Here is a 20,087-nt window from a genome sequence, read left to right as displayed (position 1 = left end):
GGTAAGGAAGGCGGGCTCTGTCATGGGCAAAGTACTGGAGAGTTTAACATCGGTAGCTGAGCGAAGGGCGCTAAGTAGGCTACGGTCAATTATGGAAAACTCTGAACATCCTCTACATAGCACCATCCAGAGACAGAGAAGCAGTTTCAGCAACAGGTTACTATCGATGCAATGCTCCTCAGACAGGATGAAGAGGTCAATACTCCCCAATGCCATTAGGCTTTACAATTCAACCGCCAGGACTTAAGAACTTTTTAAAAGCTATTATTAATGCTTTTTGAGATAGTGATTTAGATGCATATCATACTTTTTTACTGAGTTAAGTATTGTATGTTATTAGTTTTGCTACAACAAGCGTATGGGACATTGGAAAAAAAGTTGAATTTCCCCATGGGGATGAATAAAGTATCTATCTATCTATCTATCTATCATTCCTCTCCTTTCCCTGCCTCCACAAGCCCAGTCAGCAACACCCCCAATATAAGGATGCCCGCGGCTGCGAAACAGATGCCAGGCCTGTGTTGTAACCATGCTCGCTTTGGTAGGAATGCTAGGAACTGCCGACCACCTTGCAGCTTTGACAGTGCCAGTGCTTTGGGACATCAGAGGTCTGTGAACACTGGGTTCCAGCTGCCAGGGTTGTCTAGTTCTGCGGCCACCAGCTCTCCAAAAAGGAAGCACAGCATGTTTGACTGTGAACTTCTCAGTCTCTATCTGGCTATATTTTCATTTTCTTCTAGAGGGCCACTATTTCATAGTGCTCAGTGACCACAAACCCCTTGTGCATGTGATGGCCAAAATATCAGACCCTTGGTCTGCATGACAGCAACACCACCTGGCCTAACAGTTCACAACTGATATACGTCTCAAAGGAAAAAATAATACCATGGCTAATTGCTTCTCATGGCTAGCCCCCGAGGCCATACACAGAGGGGTTCACCATTTCAGCATGGCAGCTGACCAAGCTACTGACCCACTGGACACGCTTACCGAACAGCAGTCACAGGCCTGTGTTTGGCTGTCATGAAGCTTGGGGAAGCTGGGGTTTCTCTCCTGTGTGATCTCTCAACCGGTTGCCCTCGTCCCATCATCCCTGCAAACTGGAGGCAGACTGTTTTTGACTCCAAACATGGCCTCTCATATCCAGGCCAAAAGGCCTCAGAGAAACTGATTGTAATAAAGGACGTGCATGATTGAACTACAGCTCATGCGGAGTGTCAGCCGGTAAAAATTGACCGTCATGTTCAGGCTCCACTGGCACCACCTGATGTCCTGAGCCACGTCAATGTGGACTTGTTGGCTGTATTTCCCCCAAACCACCCCCCCCCCCCATGGTTTCATACACCTCACCATGGCGGCCAGAGGCCACCAGTCTCTCCAGTATCAACGACAGCTGTAGTCATGGTTCAGACATTCACCTGCACCTGGGTTGCTTGGTTTGGCCCCCCTTTTGATATTTCCTCTGACCGTGGTCTCCAATTCAGTCAGAAGTCTGGGCTGTGATGGCCCAGAACCTCGGCATTAGAGTACATCACACCACGGCGCATTGCCCAATGCCTGCGTGAACACTTTCACAGCTCCTCAGAGGCTACTCTGAGAGCTTCCCTGACTGATGAGTGTTGGCATGATCATCTCCCATGGGTTCAGCTGGGGCTCAGAACAGCTCCAAAAAAAAAGACCTACAGTCATCTGCAGCTGAGTTCGTATACAGGTAGCCATTATGAATGCCAGGGTATTTTATTCCTGATGCCATGACATTCCTGGTCGGCCTCTCAGCAGCATTCCACCATCCTCGGTAAATTCAATTCCTTTTCACCTATTCCTGCCTCCCATCATACTGTACAGCACTCCTACTTTCCTGCTGACCTACACTTCACCTCGTTCGATTTCACTCACCATGACGCACACCAACATCCCCCCCGGGCCCCCTTATGATGGCCCATTTCGCATTTTGGAAAGGAAAATAAAGACTTTTACCATAGATAAGAGATGTAAATTTGAATGTATTCCGTAAATCATGTTAAACCGACCCACCAAGATTTGGGGGATTCTGCTATTGTGCCCCTGCCATCACGACATGGCCATAATGTGCTAACACACCTGTGGACAAGCCAGGGGCACCTACAATTCCTCCGCCCGTGGAACACAGGACCTGAGCCACGTGAAGTACTGTTACCACAGTTTTTGTTTTCAGTGTTTGGATTACCAGACATCCCACCTCTCCTGGAAATTCCAGAAGTCTCCCGCATATTGATAGCGGCTCCCAGACGCCCGCAAATTATATACAATATCCCGGAAATCGATTTTTTTGAGAGCGAGACAGAGCGCCATGGCAGAGTGTTCCAAAAAAATATATAAAACGTACTTCACCCCAGACTACACTAAAGTGTACCCCTGCCTAATAGGGGTCAAAAATAATGACAGTGTTGCTCGTTGCACTGTTTGCAACAGTGACTTTTCTATTGTCCATGGTGGGTTAAGTGACTGTTGAGGTGAGTTTAACAGGCGTCATTCATTCATTAGCATAGCTAACGTTATTTAAACTAGCTGGCTAGCTGCTAAGGAGCTACTCTACTGCAGACATCCCACCTCTCCTGGAAGTTCCAGGAGTCTCCCGCAAATTGATGGTGCTACCTCCCTGAAATGAGTTTTTGCAGGGTGAGATGTCTGGATTACAATAAATGAATTGTTACAGTTTTTCTTAAACATCAAATGCTTCAGGCCATTTTATTTGCGAAAACCTACAGCATCTGAGAGGAGTCTGTTTCTGAGTACTCCCATTTCTTTCCATTGCGTAAAAACATGTGGGTAAGTTAATTGGCTAGTGTAATTTAACCCTTGGTATAGAAGAACTGCATAAGAGACAAAACAGCATGTGAGAAAGAGTAAAGTACATATGTACATGAAAATAAGAGTGGGAATGGGTTTGCTATGTTGGGAGACAGCATGGATACCATGGGCTGACCAGCCTCCCACGATACATGTAAGCAAGCATGAAAGACTCACCACTGAGACTGCCAGTTCCAGTCCTAGAGAACTCCAGCTGATAATCAAGGTTAACACTCCCAGCAGAGCAGCACTGTAGAGGAAGAGATATGAGGAAATTCATTGCTCTATTAAAAATAACAATAGATTACTAACAAAACACTTCACAAAAACTAAAGCCTGCCTTGTTAAAATATGAATCTCAAGATAAAAGTTCATCACTTCCCTGATTACCAGAAGAAAATTAAACTGTTTAAATATATTTAATCTGTTTCAAGTCTCTGACAAATGAAACTGTGATTGTTTTAATATCTTTAGTTTCATTTTACCATGCCCTTTTTGATGAAAGGTTATGAGTCTAGCCAATGAGCCACATCATCCTAGTGGACCCATTTATATTGCCGTTTCTGGTTAATGCATGCCCATGCTTATTTGGTCCAGATATGCAGGACCTATTTTGCTGGACCTTCAGACCTCTCAGTCAGGCAGCAAGCTCCTCATGACAACTTGGCCACTGTCAAAGTGCAAGGTCCCACTTTCACAGTAGCCAGTGTTGGAGTGAAAAATTCTCTTCCGCCACTAAATTAAGTGTTTTTTTTAAATCGAGGAACAACTGAAGAGCAAGTAATTCAAAACGAAATGTAAAAATTTATAAAATTTATAAATAATAATACATTGAGAAATTAACAAACAGAAGCAATTTTGTCTACAGGTCAAGAATCTCCTTGAAATCTATCCTAGATATATCCTTACCTCAGTGATAACTCCCTAACATTATAAAGATGAACTCCAATAAGACTGAATCTGCAGTCTCAGGCTCTCAGGTGCCTGGAAATTCTGGACAGTAAGCCCAACCACTTATTTAATATACAGTCGTCCCTCGGTATCCGCGGGAGATTGGTTCCAGGACCCCTCGCAGATACCAAAATCTGCAGATGCTCAGGTCCCCATATAAAATGGCACAATATTTGCATATAAACTACACACATTTTCCTGTATACTTTAAATCATCTCTAGATTACTTATAATACCTAATACAATGTAAAAGCTATGTAAATAGTTGTTATACTGTATTGTTTAGTGAATAATGACAGGAAAAAAAAGTCTGTACAAGTACAGACGCAACCATCGTAGCTCTTCTGGGAACGCTGATGCTGCCTTGGCATCAGCCAATGCCGATTCTCCTGTGATCTTTAAGTTCTTGAGGCTTAGCACTTTACATAGCTAGCCAGCCAGCCATCCCTTACTAGCCCTGAAATCCTTCCTCTTGCTCACAACACAAGTAGTAAACGAACGAGACGCGAGGTGAACAATGCTCAAACAATGAGTGCTGGAGAGAGACTGAGGATCTGTGAAATGGCGGGAGGCTACAGCAGGGTATGTCTACACATCACTTCATTCGTGTGGATTCAGTGCAGTGCTCGGCGCGTGGCAAATTCAAGGTTTTGCTTTTTGGAAATTTCTGGGATTTTAAAAAAATATTCTCGATCCGCGGTTGCTTGAATCCGTGGCTGCGGAACCCACGGATACGGACGGCCGACTAACAGCACGCAATAGATTCCACAGCCTACAGATCCGAGCAAAGCTCGACAATCCTACCACTTTCAGTAATGAATAGCAGTGGAGTTTTACACAAGAGGAAGCATCAGTAACAATATCTTCAGCCTCAACAACAGCCTCTTGCTTCAGCAGAGTCCAGGAAGCAAGACGCAAAGACCAAAACATTCACATACACAAGAAAACCTGCAGATGCTGGAAATCCAAAGCAACACACACACAAAATGCTGAAGAAACTCAGCAGGCCATCAGCATCAATGGAAAAAGAGTAAACAGTTGGTGTTTCGGGCCGAGACGTTGCCTGTTTACTCTTTTCCATCACTGCTGCCTGGCCTGCTGAGTTCTTCCAGCACTGTGTTGCAAGTTAAGGCTCATGATTTCTGAGACAATGCCCTTGGATCACCACTGACAAGAACTCTACATGAATCAACTGTGTGCTAAAAGTGCAGGTCCCAGGATGGATATCCTGGAATGAGTGACTCACCCAAAATGCTAAAGGCATTCTACAACCACAAACTAAGGTGCAGGACAGGATTAAAACAGGATATCTTGGTTTAGATTTGATCAGGGCCAAAGCTCAACCACCTTGATGCTACCCAAGAAACTGCCGGCTTGACTAACAACCTCAGTGATCCCCCACCCCCCATTAAAAAGTCAGCCCTCCTTATCCGCGAGTTCCACATGCGTGAATTCAACCAACCGCGAATCCAGAAAACCCAGAAGTGCTCGTCCAGCACTTGTTGCTCGAGCACGTACAGACTTTTTTCCTTGTCATTGTTCCTTAAACAATGCAGTATAACAACTATTTTACATAGCATTTACATTGTATTAGGTATTATAAGTAATCTAGAGATGATTTAAAGTATATGGGAGGATGTGCATGGGTTATCGTGGATCGGGGTTGAAAAAAATCCGAAGTTCTCTTACTAAGTAAGTCAGAACAGGTACATCCGGTATTATTTAGCATCAGTTAGTCAAACGTTTGTCTTAGTATATAGTATATATTTTACCTTTCTATGCATATAAAACGCTTAAGAACGTATGTTTCAGCACTGGGAGGATCAAAAACCTAAAACCCCAAAACCCAATAATTAAACCACTGCGTTGCTTAGTAATAATTGTAGCTTTAATCGGGGCAGGGCCTTTCTCATTTTATCCTTTAAAATTGTTCCAATCATTGACCGACATAGCCTAATGCTTTTCCAATCACCTCTTTCTGATCGCTTTATTATTTCCACTTCATTTTCAATCGTGATCGTGATTATTTTCGTGAACAGAAACACTGCGGATTCAGAGCTGCGCCACCGGGTCCTAATGTCCACCGCACTGAGACAGGTTAAATAAGATCTGGGGTTCCGCTGGGTCCTAAGGTCCACCGCATTGATACAGGTTGAATAAGGGACTTGAGCATCCACGTTTTTTGGTATCCGCGAGGGGTCCCGGAACCAATCTCTCGTGGATAAGGAGGGCCGACTGTACTTGAAGCACTTCTTCATTACAATGCAATGTCCAAAAAATGAAAGGCACTGCACTTATTTTCCAAGTCACTTTAATAGCATCTCTCAAACTTGCATTACCAACACAGACAATGACATGACCACCTGGAGGTTCTCCACGCTGCCTTGAAAATGTATTCACATTCTGTTGGTTATTCATTGTCACTAGATCACAACCCTGAAACTCCTTGCATTAGAAGGTGATAGCATTTTCACTCGACTGAAGCAACTTATCAAGATTAATTAGAGATGGTCAAAAAAAGTTGTCAAGCCCACAATGCTCATAACCTGTACATGAATTAAAAGCTTGCATTTTAACAAATGAAGTAGGACCAATTGTAATGCTTCTCCTTAAATATTACTACTGTAGATGTTTTATATGGAGGAGATACAATTTAGTAACTGAAAAGTTTAAAAAAAAACTACAGATGCAAAACAATATTATAGATGCTCAGCAAATCTGGCAGCATCTGTGGAGAACTAAACAGTCAATGATTCTGGCTGATGATGACTCGTGAGAATTAGAAAAAAATGAGTAACTCTTCAAATTACAGAGTGGACAGTATGAAATGAAAGTCCGTAATCAGGGAGACTGAATATCACAAGCATGGTGCTGGGCCCAGCTGAGGGAATAATGACCCTACACTACTGCACAACGATTACCACGACTCTCTCTCTCTGCCAGAACCACTATCACTTGTGTTATTCAATGTCTCAATCTCCACCCTACTGCAGACATTCCAGTTATTCCCTCCACCACATCGTCAGCAATTTAAAGCACGATTGACTTCAATTTTTTCCTTTTCTTCTTCTGTCAAGTTGTCAACCTTGAACCTTAACATCGTTTCCTTCTCCAGAGTTTGCTTGTCCCACAAAGTATTATATATTTTGTCACAGAAGAGCCAAGCACAATACCATCAAGTAGAATGATTAATCATGGAGCAGAGTAATCCCAAGCACAAAGTTTACTCAGCTCATAGCCGTGCTGTGCAGAGGGCAGCCAGGTTCCATAGTAAGCTGAGACAGTGTGTAGATGCTGTTAACTATACAATCAAAAGGTCATGACATTGAAGTGCCGGGAAAGGCAAAGAAATTGGCCAGGGTTCTAATTCTTCTGCTGGAAGTACTTATGCCATCACTGGGAAACGATTAAAAATCTTGCCAATATTATGTGGGGGGTTTTTTAAACTCACATTACAGTCTTTGCCCTCAAGAGCAAGTGGAAATTACGGATAAAAAGGGAGAGAAAAAAAACAGGTCACTAAAACAAAAGATCCCACAAGTTCTTACCCCTGGTTATGAAACAGTAACAGGCACTGACCCTTATAGAAAGGTAATTTTTTCCACATGCTACCTTTCCTGTTAACCTGGGGAGAATTGTGAATACCACTGAACACCAGCAAGTTCCCTTTGATTGTATTTTATTAAAGATATAACCAAACCCAACTAGCAAAATTTACAATGAACATTCTGCACCAATACATAATCACACTTACCAAATAAGGATTGCTTTTGAGTTTCTAATTAATCCAAACAGCACTAGTAGACAGATAATAACGTCAAAAAGTAGCAGGCCAAGATAACCCAACCACCTTTAAAGAAAAAGAGCACATTTCATAATGTTAACAAAGGCAGAATTATTTCATTTGTATCACATACCATTTATTGATAAAAATCTCACTGATATATATCAAATTTCACTGGAATGCTAAGATAAACTCTCATGAAGCATTGTGTTTAACTTCCTCTGGAATCTCCTGTATTTGTCGTGGCTGAGATCAAGGAATTCATTAAAATTGCTAAACAGGAAAGCATTACTGCAATTGTTAAAGTAATTTTCCATTTTGAAAGCACATAGAACAAAATTGTCATTTGACTTTCTAAACACTAATATCCACCATAATGTTAGTGAAAACCAATATCCATAATACCCACAAACACTATGTTCAAACACTACATCCACAATGCGAGTGAACAAGACTTGGATACAGATTTTGTTACAATTACATAAAATATTTTGATCTCTATCTATTTGCGAATTGACATCTAGGAGGCATTATCAATTTATAAAAGAACTTGGTACACTGCTTTAACTTGTGTGCACTGCAACAGAACTAAATTTTAGAACAATATGCAAACTATTACAGTTTGGCAACCTTGAGTGGTGGGGTACTACAGGGATACATGCCTGGGCCTCAAATATTCTCAAATACAATTTAAGATTACTATTAACAGGAAAGAGAGAAAATGTGTAAGGGTGAAGAGGATTCAAGAAGGATATGGACAAGAGGAGTTGGGGTGGTGGTAGGAAGCAACATGACAGGGAACATGGTGTCACAGAATGCCAAGTTATCCGCTTTGTTAGGAGAGAAAATAAATGAGAGATGTTGACTCTTTTTTAAAATGGTAAGACAGCTGGTTTGCCTCTGTGCACTGTTATGCCCGCAGCCCCCTCCTTTGTGAGAATTGCAAGAGCACTATTGGGTTGGGTCAGGGGACCCAGGAAATGAGAGAGAGACATGCAAAATGCCTCGTTCCCCAGCGATGTAAAGTCACGAGACATATCCATTGTCTCTTGGAGACACCTTTGTGGATTGCGATCCTAGGCTACGTGACCGCCGTCGGGCAAAGTGGGCTGGGTGGAGGGGAGAGATTGCATCATCCCCCAACCTGATTGACATCTACAACCCTGCAAGTCAGGATAAAAGAGGGGCTGTAGGAACAGCCCCCTCAGACGCACCAGGAGAAACGCTAGCAATCCCGTAATAGCGGGAAGCCATTTGAAGGAAGCCACGTGCGTTCAGTTCCCTTGCCTGGGAACTGGTGGCTGATACCACAGAAAAAGACTTTGAACTAACAACGGGGAACCAACTCCCCCGACTCAACGGATTGGCCTCATCAAAAGACCCGGGCAAATTTAAAACCGTCTCTCTTAAACCCAAAGGCTGCAGCCTGCATGAACTGAGTGAACTTTATATTTCCATCGGACAATACATTATCCCCTAGACAACGATAGAGCTTATTTCTTATTGATTATTATTATTATACCCGCGCTTTTAGATTGAGTATTGACGACGTATATTATCTGAATGTTTGTATTAATCTTATTTTTGTGCCCCTTTATAAATAAAGACTTTTAAAAATAGTACCATCAGACTTCAACGGACCTCTCTATCTTTGCTGGTAAGTGACCCAGTTACGGGGTACGTAACAGCACAAGTCACTGAAAACTGATCCGCAAATGCAGCAAAAGGCAAATTGTCTGTTGGTCTTCATTGCTACAGGACTGGAGTACAAGAGTAAAGGTGTCTGACTGTAATTACTTAGGGCAGCTGTAGCACACAAGCTATCTACAGAACTTTCATTTCCTCATTTGTGAGGGACAACTATACGGGTAGTGGAATAACTGGTTTGTCATCTAGTAAGATACTGAACTATCTGGGTCAATTTTTTCAAAGTTTAGAAGAGAGGCAACTTTATTGCACTATAAATCTCTTAGTACGACTACAAGACAAATCCAGGAGAGATGTTTTCCCTTGACTGTGGAACCTACAGTCATAGCTTCAAAATAAACAACACACCATTTAAAATGAAGAAAAATGTCTTCATCCAGGCAAGTTGGAATTCACTATCCTGGAATGGTAAAGTGACCCGAGGATTGATTTCATTCAAAACTGAGAGTGATGGGTTAGGGTCTGAATATTAAGGGAGTCAAAGAAAATGCAGATGGAGCTTGAAAATAACATTGAGGTAAAGATTGGCCATGATATTTTTGAATGCTAGACTAACTGGTGGGCCACATGACTTTGTTTCCCATTTCTTACATCTCTTTGAGCAGGGGTTCCCAATCTTTTTGATGCCATTGACCAATACCATTAAGCAAGAGATCCATGGACTTCAGGTTGGGAACCCCTGACTTAGACTCTCCTACATGAAAAGTGCTACATTCCTTGCTGCATTGTTCAGAATTATTGCCACATTGGCTGGATTAAGTAGGTCAAGTCATATTTACATTTTGTTGCATGACCTTCTGGGATGTTTAGAATTCTTTAGTATTAAATTTCATGACTGCTAAATGATCAATGTAAGAATAAGCAATAAAATAACTAAGTTACACACACACACACACACACACACACACACACACACACACACACACACACACACACGCAAAAATGTTAAATATATGCTCTACCTCTTACTTTCAAATAATTGTTCAACTTATAGTAAGGTCATTCTAATTACCTCCTGTGCTATATGCTGACAGATTAAGAGGTTAAGTGTATGAATGCTGCCTGGACACTGCAAGAAAGACATAGAAATAAACTATTGAGATTCTTGGACCTGTTTCATCATTCATTAAGATCGTGGGTAATTGATGACCAAACCAACCTTGCTAATTGAAAATATTAGGCAAATATGACAAAGATACATTATTCTCCAATTTAGAATAAACAATTGCTAAAGCTTCAACGAGTTTCTTGCAAGCACCACAGTCCTTTGCATTTAACGTCTGCTAACTTCATTCTTGCAAGGCCTGACTCTGTATTTTTTTTATTTAAACAGGGATAGAATATTACAGGAAAGCATCACAAGAACATTTTTATAAGACAGAAACAGCAACAGGTTAAAAAATAGGAATATTAGTGGGAGAAAAATAAATGACAGCATTTTTAAAGGATTCTATCAAAGCACAAGAAGGCACATTTGAAGGGCTACAATGAGGAAGGCCCGCTTAAAAAGCATAGAAAGTGACAAGGAAAATAGCTCAGTTCACAAATGGGAAATATGATCAACAGAATCACAGACAAATCAGAGGTATTAATTATTTTTAATGAAAAATGCCTACTGACTCTATTATTTTAAGACTGGAATTATTCACTGTGGAATTTTATGAGCCTTATTGCTTCATTCAGTAATTTGTAAGTCAGTGCAGCTATATTGAGAATTTTTTAAAAAATATATAAGACACAAAATGCACACTACACAATACAAACATAGGAAAGCAAAACTGAAATAAATTAAATTTTTCCAATTATTTAAAGACAGAATTTACATGGAGAAGAAAGAATAAGAAGGAAGTGAAGTAGGAGGATAGAAAATGATATAATACATGATCAGCATCATAAGCACTTAGCAGGGGAGTGTTAAGCTGGGTAAAAGTATGCAAAACAAACCACTAATAGCAGTTAAGTCATTTTAACCATCTGACATTGGACCGAGGTATTGATGCACTATAAAAAGCCTCTTTATTTATGGAGTACATCCTGTATGCTCCATAAATTACTTCGGGCCCAGAAAATCCTTAACAATCACAATATGAATTCACTTGTCAAATAATAAATCCGTACAAGATACGCTAACTGCTGAGAAGACGACAGTTTCCACTAAATAACTTGTACACCTGAGGGGAAAAAAATCATTGAAGTTCTAATAAATTAGAACACACAAATCACTAAAGGGAAGAAAAGATTATTTAAAGATGCAGAGCTGAATGCACTACTAATCACACAGGCAGTCCAAGTAAATTCTGAATAATAACCACATTTGATTAGATTGGTACTCTTACGTTATTGAAATTATATGCTAGAACTTGGAGTTCCTGGAATTATATTAGCATTCGAAGAACACTTTTATAGCTGCCAGAACAAACATTCAAAACAATTGGTTAAAAATTGATGTTCTCAATTTCTCAGGAAGAGGTACAAGATGGATTGATAATACCATAGACAAGTGGCCACCTGCAAACAACCTTTACTGATCTGATCAGTAAAATGACAAGTAATTGGCACAGTAGTCCCCTTGAGTCTGAAATCTGGCTGTTATCAGCTTGCAGCTGAGCTGCACTGGCAGCAATTATGAAGTAAAACAATTCTGAATGGTGTAGCAAATCATAAACACAAGAGATTCTGCAGATGCTGGAAATACAGAGCAACACACACACAAAATTCTCTCTCTCTCTCTCTCTCTCTCTAACTAGCCTAGGTTCCATGGGAGTAATGTAGGGCATGAGAAAATACTGAAACCAGCTTAAAGAAAAAGAACACAAAAGCAAAGCTATCATAGAGCAATCTGAAATAGATTCTATATAAAAATAAACTAGCAGAAATTTAAAGTAGTCAGGGTTAATAATGCTGAAACTTTCAAAAAGTAAGTCAACATAAACACAGTGTTAAGTGCTTTAAATTAGTTAGTATTTCTCAGATTTTCCTGCTTTAAAGTTTCTATCATACCTAAAGATTTCTGAATGTGATACTGATAGCGAGTTCTTTGTTGAGCTGGTGAATGCACTCTACTAAAGTCATGCCTCAAACATTCAAAACCTTTGACCACTGATCTTCTGGTCAAAGTAAAAACTGAAATGAAGGTTGACCTTTGGAGCAAATAATGGGATAATATATGTCACAGCAATATAAGAGCTCTTTTTTTTTTAGAAAGGTTGAACACATGATGTTACATCCAATAATTATAGGCTGAACATAGAATACTTAATACTAAATTAGTTATAACTCCCCAGAACAAACATCCTTCACCTAAGAATCTTACTGATACATACCTGTAATAATCATACAGTTCGATAAGAACGGCCAAGTCTTCCAAAGAGATGTCATTCTTTTCCCAGAATGGAATTTTAATTAGCTGTCTTCCAAGATTTCCAAGAAGATCCTTTAACTTCTGCACACTCTCTAGATACCGTGGTTCCTTTGCAAACAAATCCTGTAAGGTATGAAGGCTTCCTTCTACTGTCCTATTCAGATCTCGAGTGCTCTCAGAAACCTGCATTTAAAAAAATGTAGATTAAAAATAGTAAAAACTTTGGCAAGTGGTCTGCATTTCCCTTTAAGCTCAATGATAGTATAATAGTAAGATTTGCACATTTCCTCTATGAAGGGTAGAATTCGTAACATAGATACAGCCTGCACTTTTTTTTTAAAGAATTATGTCTCAAATGGACTGCATATTAAATCATTTGCCGCACTGTTGTCTAGATGTTGGTTAAAATATATTAGTGGATATGCCATTCAATTTCAAATACATTTCAAAATCATTTCACCATACCTGTGATGTTAGCTATTAATTATTTCTAAGTACAAAAAAAAGACTAAATAAAACATTCATTTAAACTTAGGAAAACCTGCAACCACTGTAAAGATAACTGGCATTGCAGAACTAGCACCCCAGATTCAGCTTGACAGACAAGAAGGAGTTCGTGCTGGTTCTGATTGTTTTTTTTTGGAAATGAAAAGTGACCAGCCCAATATGTAAAAAAAGAGAACAAATTTCTTTAAAAATTCTAGCTTGAGATCATCGGGTTCTGAAAGACAGACCTTTGTTATTGCAAAGAGCCTTTTTCAAAATTTGAAAGATAAACTATCTTCTGAAAACATACAGACAGAAATGAGGCCATTTACTCACTCGAGCCAGCATCAATCTTCAATTACATCACAGCTCACGTTCATTCACCTGCACTAATTTTGTAGGTTAAGACACTTATCCATGTCTTATTACAAACTTTTAACTCAACTAGGCTCAATTGTTTTTTGTGGTAAGGATTCCATATTCCCAATTTGCTTTACAAAGTACTTCCAGACACCATTCCTTCAGAGTAGATCTAGTTTTAAGGTTACACATTCTGCATCCAGACTCCCTTGTGAGGAAATAATTTCCCTATCTCCATTATCAAATTCTTTAATCGTTTTAAGTACCTCATTCAGATCATCCCTTAATCTTATATACTCACAGGAAAACAAGCCTAGCCTATGCAATTTACAATTTAATCCTTTTTAGTTCTGTATAGTTCTTGTGAGTATGTGCTTTATTGGCCTTTGAAGTAATACATCCTTCTTGAGATATTGCCCAGATCTCAATAGATTTCTTGAAATAGCTAATAACCACGCCTTTAATCAACTACAATAACCTGCAATCCCTTGCAATGAAGCTTAATCACAGTAAAATAGCTAGCTATACTGTTAGAAATAAAATTCTGAGAGGTTTTAACCAGTTGAAGAATGTAAAATAATTTAAATTCCCATGATAATTTACAAACAGCTAGTCTGTCAGTGGCATCCAACAGCTCATTGCTAACCCATACTGATCAAAGTTAACTTTGAAATTCATACAGGGTCAAACCTTAAGGCCATATTCAGCTACATTCAGTAAGAAAGTTAAGGATTGAGACAGGCTAGAAATAAAGGAGACAAAGCAACATTGAAATTGGCTGCATATCACATTTATTTTCTTTTACAATATTACTTATCGTTGTACTGATGCAAATGAATGAAGCCCAAAATAACATTATGTGCACTCATCGCCCTGTGAAAATAAAACTACTCAATAATTTGTCCTGAGCTTCACCTCATTTATTGACAATTTGGTCTAAAAGAAACTGATAAACTAAATTCATTATGGTATTCCCAGGTTATGCAGTTATATAAGTGAATTAGAAGGCAACTCAATTACAATAAAAATATACTGGGATCATTTAAGAGATTGACTAAAGTCAGAGCACTTAAGAGAATATCAATGCTAGCAAAGGAATCTGTGCCAGATCTAAATTTACGACTCTCCAGATTTACTCATGAATATAAATGTATTACCCTTACACACTAGGGCTTTTGAATAACAATCCTCACTGTGGCGTTCTCCTCCTTTCAGCCAACATTCTCAGGTGAGGGGTTTGGGAGAAACAACACTGTTTCTGCTCTGTCCTAAAACTTAATATAAACAGAGCGATTTTTTGTTGTCAATATGCCCGAGGTCAAAAATACCTATCGATGAACTTACTCTTATTCTTCAGCTAAAAACCAGAATAAATCCAGAATATATTTTTGTTTTAATCTGTCCAATGTAAATGTAGGTTAATAGTATTTTTTCTTCCTGGAGCAACAGAATATTAGGAAACCTTCCACTACCTAATCATTTATTCCCTCTGTCATGAACATAGCATGTCTGTAATATCTATTGTCTAGATCAGGGGTTCCCAAACTTTTTTATGTCATGGTCAAATACCATGGGATCCATGGAGCAGAGGTTGGGAACCCCTGATCTAGATAACACACCAGTTATTCCCTTAAATTAGCTGCCTAATCCATGACCTCCAACACGAGAAACACTACCTAATGAAAAAGGACAGCTCATTAATATCCTTCCAGCCAGACTCTGTCGACCTGCATGCAAATCCTTTCATCCCGATTTGTATTTCAGAAATACCACACAGCTGCCCAGAACATCCTGTCTTCTGGCTTGGATGATGAGTATAGACCAGCTACTGATGCTGAAGCAGCTGACAGTTATATCTATTCTCTTGAAATAAACAAAACTCACTTGAGCAGGAGTGTATTTGTTTCAATGAGAATAGATAGTCCTCGACCTGCTCCAAGTGCAATGTATATAATTGCCAGCTTGTCAAACACTGCAAAGAGCATCAACACCCTCATCTGTAAGCAGAAGAGGAGGAAGAGCAGACATCAGAAATTGTCAGCCCATGTCACGACGATAGATTATAAGATCCAGCACAAAGTCAGCAGCAATCAAGTCTTTTCTGAGAAAAGTGACCTACCCAGACAAAACCAACACAGCATTCTGCAGAACTTCTCTGCTACCCTTATGCTTCTCAGAAATATCTCTATTTATGATGTGGGACACCGGATGGATACTAGCCTGGTCAGCATGGAGCAGGTCAAACCCACCAATGTTATATTGCACTCAAACATGATGTTATTTTTCTCCAAAATGGGCTTTGGGGAGGGAATTAGGAATTGGATCCAATTGCTACACACAGACATAAGCAGCAACATCTAAATTAATGCGTGAGAAGTGGAAAGCTTCTCCATCCAATCTGGAGACAGGCAAGGCTGCCAGCTTTCCTCTGTCTCATTGTGTTGGACTGAGCTCTCTGCCAAACCCATCAATAAGCCATTAAAGGAGTGATGTTATTAGATAGTAGAGGCTCTCAGATCAAAGCCTTGTTGTATGTGAATGGTGTTTTCAGCTCGGTCCCATGGTGACCATGAAAACATCTATGACAAGTTTGAACTGGCCTCAAGAGACAGAGCCAATCACAGTAAACAAGGTCATGTTTATTGACAATTGGCCCTTTACCATCAAGTCAGACAACCAGAAAATGTCAGTGATTCTAGTTTGAAGCAATCCAAGGTGCCATCACTACTGCTGTTCATAATGCTGGTATGATCCTTACCTCACTCTTACACCATGGCCGATGCCCAAGCCATCTTCCATTTTAACTGGAGATCAGGGACAGAGAGGGTCACAAGATACAAATATCCAGAGAAAGGGGGATAAACACACCTACATAAAGAATATCCTGATGATCACCTTTGCCTATGGCTGTATACAGATCTGAAGTATGCCAGCAAAAGTCACTATGGGTGGAGGTTCAACCATTCTTCGAGTAGCAAAGGATGGGCTTGCCCTCCTTGCCGTACGGTGCCCTATTGAGTCAGATCTTACTACACTACCTACCCTTGGTAGAAAAGTTTCCACAGAAAAATATCTTTATCCGTAAGTCCATCGGGAAATGGTCAGCCAAGAATATCTCACTGACTGTGTGAGAGGATCCTGTGGGAAGATTTCCTGAGGAGTCTGTCCAAGTTATTTGACAGAACCCCTCTTTAGCAGATTTCACAAATGAACACCAAGACCTCACTTGGCTGGCAGTAAGAATGCAGAAATCCTACAGAGTCAAGAGTCTTGCTCCCACAAGAAGCTTCCCTCAACATGGCTGCAATAGAGATTAGACGATCATCTATTTCTTCATGGACTGTGTGTTTCCTCAGATATGGAGAAGGATTTAATAATTCTCACCAACATTTATCTAATGACAGTTACCTAATAGTGATTCTGTGATCTAAAAGCACTTTGCCGGGAAGCATATTGAGACAAGTACTAACCGCAACGTACACTGCAGATGCTGTGGTCAAATCAACACGTACAAACAAGCTGGGTGAACGCAGCAGGTCGGGCAGCATTCGTTGAAATGAGGAATTAACATTTCGGGCCGAGACCCTTCGTCAGGACTGAAGGAGGAGGGGGCAGGGGCCCTATAAAGAAGGTGGGGTGAGGGTGGAAGGTAAGGGAGGGTGAAAGTAAGGACAAGTACTAAATGCTCATCACCTCAGTAACTGCAATTTGTTGGTCTTCCAGTGCAAGGATATGTTGCAGGCAAATGCTGCTGACTGACACAATCCAGAGTGAAGGAGTACATACTCAGGGATACATTAAAGCTCAGTGCAGCCATCAAAGACAGTGGGGAAGGACCGCGATCTTGGTACAATGAATATGGAAAAATTGTGTATTCCCTATATATACTGTTAGGAATAAAGTATATATTGTAAATTTTAAAACTGACATGGGCAACAGGTAAATGGGAACACTATCAACTACAGATTCCTCTCCAAAAATCACACATTATCTTGGAGTGGATTCTAGATATTGGAACCACCCTACTCAAAAATGCACACTTCATTCTGAAGCTGTTAAAAGCTGATTCACGATCACCTTTTTGGTAGATAGTGCAAAACACAAGATACTCTGCAGAGGCTGGAAATTGTGAGCAACAGACATAAAATGCTGAAGGTATTCAGCAAGTTATGCGGCATCTATGGAGGGAAATAAACAATTAACATTTTGGGACGAGATCCTTCATCAGAATCGTAGACAATACATGCAGGCTGTACCAGTTAAAGCCCAAAAAACCCACAAAATGAATAAAACTTTCAGTAAACTTCAGGATCATATTGCTTTAAATTTGAGTATATTGAAATAATGTTAAACTCCAGTGGACTTAGACCTCCAAGTTGGAACTTCCTCACTGTAATTTAGTACCACATTAATCTTGCTTTTAAAAGTGATAAGGTTCATGAGAACTGCAGAGCATTCTTTTTGTGGATACCATTTAGTACTACAAAACATGCATTTATCCTGAAATCTGGTACTGATAAAGCAAATGCAGCAAATAGTTTTAAAGGTCATTTAGAAATGCTGTTCATGCACTTTGCCACGGAAAACCACAATATTGAGGAACTTAAAACTATCCTTCAAAATGGCCAACTCATTTCCCATGTTGTACAATGCTCAAAAATGTGGAGCAGTATCCAGTGGCAAGCAACAAGAATCAGAAAGGCTGGTAGGAATCAAGCATATCCTTTCATGAATGACAAGATTAAATTATCAGAATGAGGATGATGGTAGCTGATAAACTTTAGGAATAGACAGCTTTATGGGAATAAGATATAATAGCAATAACAAAGTAGGCTCAAAAGGGGAAATCAGAATCAGGTTTAGTATTACCGGCATACGACATGAAATTTGTTAACTCAGCAGCAGCAGTTCAATGCAATACATAATCCAGCAGAGAGAGAGAAAAAATAACAATAAATAAAACATCATAATAATAATTGACCTGATAGAGGTGTATAAGATAATGAGAGGCATTGATCATGTGGATAGTCAAGAGGCTTTATCCCAGGCTGAAATGGCTACCATGAGAGGGCACAGTTTTAAGGCGCTTGGAAGTAGGTGTAGAGGAGATTGTCAGGAGTAAGTTTTTTTACACCGAGAGTGGTGAGTGCGTGCAATGGCCTGCCAGCGGCAGTGGTGGAGTCAGATACGACAGGGTCTTTTAAGAGACTCCTAGACAGGTATATGGGGCTTGGAAAAATAGAGGGCTGCAGGTAAGCCAAGGTAGTTCTAAGGACATGTTTGGCACAGCTTTGTGGGCCGAAGGGCCTGTATTGTGCTGTAGGTTTTCCATGTTTCTATTCCAATCAAGCTGCCCAAGGAAGTGGTAGAGGTGTGTACCATCACATTTAAAGACATTTGGACAGGAACTTGGTTTGGAAAGGATTAGAGGGACGTGGTCTGAATGCAGGCAAATGGGACGAGCTTAGGTAGGCACCTGGGTTTGCATGGACCATTTGGATCTGAGGGCTTGTTTGTGTGTTGGATGACACTATGACCTGAATCTGCTCTCTCGTGTCTCCAGTAATACAGGGTCTTCAAATATCGGCACTGTCTCAGGATCAGTGTCATGGTCGAGAGTGTGTGGAGTGGGGGTGCATACAGGAAGTGTTGGGGACATTGGGCACAAAATAACCAAATCTGCTTTAAAATGGATACCTACCCTTCCTGCAACAGGCCTCAGGCTTCTTTCTTTATTTCCAGGATTTGGTTTTGGGATTGGGATTGGTTTAATATTGTTCTATGTACCGAGATCCAGTGAAATGCTTGTCTTGCATTCTGTTCATACAGATTGCACAGTGCTTTGAGGTACAAGAAGGTAAAGCAATAACAGAAGGCAGGATAAAGTGTAGCAGCCACAGTGCAGGTAAATAATAAAGTGCAGGATCATAATGAGGCAGATGGTGATGTCATCAATTCATCTAATTTTTCTTGGGGACTGTTAAATATTTTGATAACTGCCAGACAGGAGTCGTCCACTGACAAAGTCCAAGATCTGTGCTCCTCTCTGTCTTACCTTCTTACTTTGTGTCGACAGTATTGTTTGAAATTCGACTGTTTTCCCTTGGAATATCCTTATGAACCGCTGTAAACTCTCTGTACTGCTACTCCTTGGCTTGTCGGGGCTGCAACTGCCCTCAGCCTGTGGGCCCGCAGGAAGAACCCCCTGGCAGGGGCAGCTGAACGAGGAGCAGGAAGTTTGGGGAATGGTGCCCAGTGTTGAGCGAGTGGAGCCTGAAAGCTGGAGATGCTTTGGTCTAGTAGTCATAATCGAGGTGGAGCTGGAGACTGAAAGCTCAGATCCAGAGGTTAGAGAGTCAGAACATGAAATGGGAAATCTGCGTCCAGGTGAGAGTAATCTGGATTTACAGGCAGATTATTCAGAGCTTGGCACTGGGAATCTGAATATAGAAACGGGGAGCTCGAATATTGGGCCTGATAATATGGAAGAAAGGGACGAAGGAAAGCAGCATGGAATTAGTCCTCAGGAACAGCCAGATGGAAAGCCAGGTCCTGAGCCAGCTCTCAGGAATTTTCTTCCAGAGGTGGCCAGCCCAAGTGGGTGAAAAT

At 40.5% G+C, this 20,087-nt stretch overlaps 1 protein-coding gene across 4 annotated transcripts in view; it reads right to left on the bottom strand.

Moving 5' to 3' along the window:
* LOC140735558 (protein tweety homolog 3-like) overlaps window positions 1-20,087 on the bottom strand; it is a 182,396-nt gene that overhangs the window by 69,697 nt on the left and 92,612 nt on the right. For all 4 annotated transcript variants that reach the window (XM_073060747.1, XM_073060748.1, XM_073060749.1 and 1 more), the window contains exons 4-6: window positions 12,595-12,815; window positions 7,535-7,630; window positions 3,007-3,079 (exon numbers count right to left, since the gene is read on the bottom strand). In XM_073060747.1, coding sequence (XP_072916848.1) covers window positions 3,007-3,079; window positions 7,535-7,630; window positions 12,595-12,815 — 390 coding nt within the window. The remainder of the gene's footprint in view (window positions 1-3,006; window positions 3,080-7,534; window positions 7,631-12,594; window positions 12,816-20,087) is intronic.

This window comes from Hemitrygon akajei, chromosome 11 (genome assembly GCF_048418815.1).
Source record: "Hemitrygon akajei chromosome 11, sHemAka1.3, whole genome shotgun sequence".
Lineage (NCBI taxonomy): Eukaryota > Metazoa > Chordata > Chondrichthyes > Myliobatiformes > Dasyatidae > Hemitrygon > Hemitrygon akajei.
This window is presented reverse-complemented; position numbering and strand designations above follow the sequence as displayed.